This window comes from Apteryx rowi, unplaced genomic scaffold (genome assembly GCF_003343035.1).
Source record: "Apteryx rowi isolate R43461 unplaced genomic scaffold, aptRow1 scaffold_65, whole genome shotgun sequence".
NCBI classification, from domain to species: domain Eukaryota; kingdom Metazoa; phylum Chordata; class Aves; order Apterygiformes; family Apterygidae; genus Apteryx; species Apteryx rowi.
Window position 1 is genome coordinate 439,764 of NW_020450927.1, and position 5,227 is coordinate 444,990.

General features: G+C 44.5%; 1 protein-coding gene across 3 annotated transcripts in view; it reads right to left on the reverse strand.

Annotated features, from left to right (window-relative positions):
* Positions 1–1,072: 1,072 nt before the first annotated feature.
* The window catches only part of COP1 (COP1, E3 ubiquitin ligase), a 130,432-nt gene continuing 126,277 nt past the window's right edge, over positions 1,073–5,227 (reverse strand). Inside the window, exons 18-20 of one of the 3 annotated variants that reach the window (XM_026084627.1) lie at positions 4,418–4,462; positions 1,947–2,194; positions 1,073–1,624 (exon numbers count right to left, since the gene is read on the reverse strand). In XM_026084627.1, coding sequence (XP_025940412.1) covers positions 2,177–2,194; positions 4,418–4,462 — 63 coding nt within the window. In that variant the 3' untranslated portion in view covers positions 1,073–1,624; positions 1,947–2,176. Of the gene's footprint in view, positions 2,195–4,417; positions 4,463–5,227 lie in introns of all 3 variants that reach the window. The other 2 variants (XM_026084630.1, XM_026084628.1) reach the window with 2 other exon arrangements.

The following is a 5,227-nucleotide window of genomic DNA, read 5'->3' on the forward strand; positions in this document are numbered from 1 at the left end:
CCCAAGGACTCCTGCTGGGAAACGCAGGYTCGAGCGGAGACGCGGCGCAGAGCCACCTCCGCATACGGGTGGAGTTGGGGAAGGAGGCCTATACAAAGCTGACAGATCTCAGCAAACAGTCACCGACCAACAAACCCTTTAAAAGGCAGCAAAACGAAAATCAAGCTAGTGTTCAGCAGGACGTGTCAGACAGCTGCCACGAGACAGAAGGAACCAATTTCATTTCCTTCTGCCACAGTAACGCTGGCGGCTCATATGATGGGGACCTGAAGATAGCACCTTGGAGCAGGACACGCATTACCTTCCTCTTTCTTCCTTTGCTCTCACACCCCTACTTGTATGCCAGAAACCACAGAATAAAAACAGAGCACCAAGCAAGTGGCATCCACATAGCTTTTGGAGGTGAAGATCCTTAGCTTTCTCTCCACTGGACACAATCCTCCAGAGGCCAACAGCAATTTCATGGCATCCCACACCCTTTTGAACCAAGAGTCACAGCTGTCCCCTGTGGACACAGGCACAAATGTTAAGTGAGCCAGGACAGGATTCAGTGACCAACTCTGCTGTATGGCTTGATCCCTGCTCCTTTCTTCATCCCCCCCAAGACCACCCTTGTTTTTCTGCCCTGTGACTAAAGGATGCCAAAGATCACACAACCCTTCCAGGAAGATCAGGGTCACAGTCACTTAACATCTGGCTGACAGGAGACACCTTTCTGACACAATCAGTGCAGCTGCTTGGTAGGTAGCCAAAGAACGCAGCAAGTCTCCACGTGAGCAAGGCAAGGCCCGAAGCCACCGCAGGAATCCCAGCCTCAGAGGCACAAGGGAGAAGAGTACTGGAATGAATGAATTCAAAGAGATTCTGCTTGTAAAACACTTCCTACAGGTATCACTGTGTGTAGTGCACCTTTGCCACACGCAGCTAGAAATAGACACTACGCCCACTAATTCCACTTTCAAGCTTAAAAAGTGCTGGCRGCAACGCTGGCAGCTCAGCATGACGGCCATTCATGAAGATCGGCTGCATTTTCTCCCCCCACCGGCTATTCTGCCAACAAAGTAACAACAACTCTTCGCATCATGGTTTATTCCCCCCTCCATATGTACAATTAAGTGTATGCATGACCATTAAAAATAAGGCTACTTATATCATGGCTCTGAAACACATTACAAACCAATTCCATTCCCCCTCTTATTACAACATTCAAAATGCTCGGCTTCCACAGATGATTTGCAGAGAGGGGCAAACGTAATTAGACCACATCGGAGGTTAAGTGGTGCAGGGCTTTGGTAAGTGGATCTAGAAACTTTCTCCTCTAGCTGAGATAGTCAAGCGCAGCCAGATCAGTGGTGTTGAGATCATTATCCCACGACATTTCGGTGAGGTCAGTCCAGGTCCCAGGCAACCGCAGTTCACAACATCTCAACACACTTGTTGGCAGGCAGCAGAGGCCTAGGCTCACGTGGACAAAAGGACAAATTACTCCTCTCCTTAGGAGCAGCCCCTTCAGGTCGAGGCAGATGCATAAGGACAGGAGGAAGGGGAAGCTGCCATTCTCTTCTTGATAACCAGAAGACTTCAGTCTCCAGACGTGTCAACCTGGCTGACGCATTTAATGCATCTAAAAAAAAAAAATCAAAAGAACAACTAAACCGTATCATTATACAATCTCAAAGCAAATTGCTTAAACGTCCAGATAAGGCTTAGAGACTTTCTGTTTCCAATAGGAATGGATGGAATAGTCCAGATAAAAGTAACTGGAGACGTGCAACTGAGGACAGCCCTGTGTGGTCCTGCAAGCTCCCTTCCCAAGTAAATCTGTTCCCATATGCAACAAGAGAGAATCTTCCAGCTTCAGCTTGTGGCTCAATAAATTTTATTATTCCTTTTTGTTTTTATTTAAAAGAATTTGTTTTCCTATCATAAAAATTAGACAACCATACCACCACCAGCAGCAGCAAAGTCTGTGGAGTTAATGTTGATGGCAGACAGTTCACTGGTGTTCCCAGTGTCTCAGAATGTCCTAAAAAGTCCATAAATGGAAAAAACCAAACATGATGGTTTTGGGGAGGAACATCAAGGTGGTTTCGGTTTCTTGTCCCACTGAGGATCCCAGATGAACACTGTAGCATATCAGCAGGACCAAGTACCTCATGCCTTGAGAGAAAACCCTTCATACCAGCTCCAGTACCTGATTAATAGGGAAGATGAGACATTTAGAACAGGAATTTATGACATTCATTGTCTCCTACATCAGCATATAGATCATTAGGACAGGGACTGACCCTTCCGTCTCCACCCTTTATTCACCAGCATGCAGCAATGTGATACAAACGTGATAAGCACTTGGCAAGAACCCCGACTTTGATGCCTGCTCACACTGTGATAAATCATGGTATGATGCAAGACTGTCGAGTCACCTCATTTGCACTGATCCCAGTAAACCAGCTATCTGAAATCTTGTAATGGAGATCAAAGATTTGCTCTTCTCAGCCCTTTCTGTTTGTGCTCACATTCGATTTTCCATGCTAACATAGTGGAGTAGCCTCTGATTGCATGATCTCCCCCACTAGAGACAGCAGAATAAAAATTGCTAGGTGTGGAGTCATCTGCCGAGTAACTTAGAGAGGCCGTATGTGTGTCAGGTGTGGCTTTACCGGGCAGAGCTCTAAGGGGTCTTCGTTCTCAATGACTATTGACAGATATGGCATTTGCCCCCAAATTAGACTGGGTTTGTGCCCACCCGGTAAGAGCAAACCCAGTCCTTTTCCAGGCAGTCAGACCGGTACACCTTCCCCACTGTGTTCTGAGAAATTCAAATGGAAATAGCAGAATTCTAATAACTTTGGCTGTTTACACATTTTTCTCTCCACCTTCTCTCATTAACAACCAAAGTGCGTGAGCAAAGCCTCTCCTTTATAATCACTCTACTGTTGCTGCTGGATTCACTGAAAGCTGTCATAAGCTTTTGTGCATTTTGCCCATTTTACTAAGAAGCAAGTGACTGAAGTAGTAAGTAACCAATTCCAACGCCTGCTAAATAAACCACCTAGGAACAAGAGGCTAGAGTATTACACATTGCAATAGCAGAAGTAACCATGCTACTCTATCAGTTAGAAGTGGCCTACAAAGGAGGAAAAAATATCTAGATGCAAATCAAGTACAGACCACTTAGGACTCTCCTCATTTCTGCTTTTTCTGTGATTTTTTTCAGGACTGCTCAGGCTATCAAATTTTGTGCGGTTCCAGAGAACTGCTATCGTCAGAGGGACGCAGTGCAGAATCAGGAGGAAGAAGACTTCAATTTCATGAGATTAAGAAACCAGCGCATGACTTTAAAGATGGCAAGTAAAACCCTTTATCAGCAATTACAAAAAAAACTGTCAGAGCTCTGGACTGCAAGCCTGCAGTGTTAACCACCAAAGCTCAAATGCTGTTCAGCACAGATTTGGACCATCTTGGAACTGATGCTCTCTGGAGCACTCAATACCAGCCTGGGTTTGGTTACTTTTTTTGCTTGTGCATCTGTTCAACAGACATACACAAAGGGGGACAAAGTCTTTTGCAAATTATTCTGCGTTTCATGGACAGACATGCATTGCACAGACACTCTGCAAGACTTATTTTTCTCAAAGAGTTCAAAGCCTAGCAAAACACTAGTTTCTTGGTATAATGTGAAGCCTGTTGCCTTCCAAAGAACCTATGCTGGCAACTGTTGTCTGTTAGAGTAGGTCCCTGTGCTAGCAGTAAGCAAAGCAAAGGAGCATCCATGCTCATTTCAAGCATTGCTCTAGTCGGCTGCGCACCAAGAGCTCAGCTTTCAACTCTGCTGCAGCCCGTGCCGGCAGCAGCAGTGAGAGGAGGGTGTTTGGCTAGTGCCAGTGAGTTAACACAGAGCCTCCTCAGCTTTTGCTTCCTGCCACAAAAATCAGTGTGCAAACATGAGTGTGTGTGTGTAGGTGTTCGTGGCAGACAGCACTAATTTAAAACCTTTCAATTCAAATTAGTGCCATGTAGTTGCTTTTAAACCAATGCAGAAATCCAGTGGCTGTTGCGGCAACTAAGACACTGCACCTCTTATCAGTCAAGAAAAATACAACATACATAAGACCAGCACTGGGCCCACGTTTAATCTAAGCAGCCCATAACTGCCCAAGGAGTGGCAGAGGCACGGTGGCTTCTGGACAGCTGCCAGCATATTTTCTACACCTTCCCTCTAATTTGGCTTCATTGCTTTTGTGCTGTCTGCTCGTTCCTCCATGTGCCAGAGGCAAATATATCATTTAAATTACAAACATTCACAGTTGGGATGACCTCCTCTAATGGTTTCTCCTGGCTGTACGGTTTCTGTGACCTTGATCTTTACTAGCAACAGATTTAAGCGTTTAAAGAGAAGATGCATGAAATAACTTACCTTAATTGTACCCTGACTGTTAGCAGCAATCAGCACATTGGACTCCTGAAAAAAAAGAAGAGGTACTATCAGAATTTGCCACTGCTTTTTTTTTTTTCTTTCTTTTTTTCCCTCTGCAGCAGCAGCAATGTGGCTGCTTTTTATCTTAAACATCAGAAGTATATCTAATTTCAAAGGGACTTAACTCTCATTTCCAAGATGTTTTCAAGGCTAAAAGTCCTTATAAAAGTTATATTACCTTAAAGAATTAGAAGCAATAATCTTTAGTGCTTGTATAGAGCTTTAAATCTCAAAAGCAATTTACAAACATGAATTAATCCTTGCAGTCTGTCTGTGAAGTGGGCAAATAATAATAATCATTTTCATCTCTTGGCAGCATATGGCAAAGGTCTCTAGTGCCTTAACTAAACTGACTAATCAACATGACAAAACCTCTCCAGCTCTGAGGCCACACAACCTCTCACGCAGCCAACAGATTTCAGACAAGTAAAATAAAGAGGGGAAAAAAGTAGTTTCATCTTACCCACAGTGAGAAAGCAATAGCAAATACACCAAATTCAGAAGGGAAAGAAACAGAGAGGGCTTTGGCCCTGCTGTTATTCAGATTAGAAAGACAGCATTTATTTACCTCCTATGAATCGATAGAGTTTCCATTAGACATATCCTGCTTCTCTGCAACCAAACGGCCTGCCACACCAGCAAGGCAACCCCCAGGCAAAAACCCAGTGCCAGTCCCAGACAGTGGAGAGGAGATAACCTCCACCCGCCAGACCCTATTCCAGATGTGATTAGCAAGCACAAATGCACTCT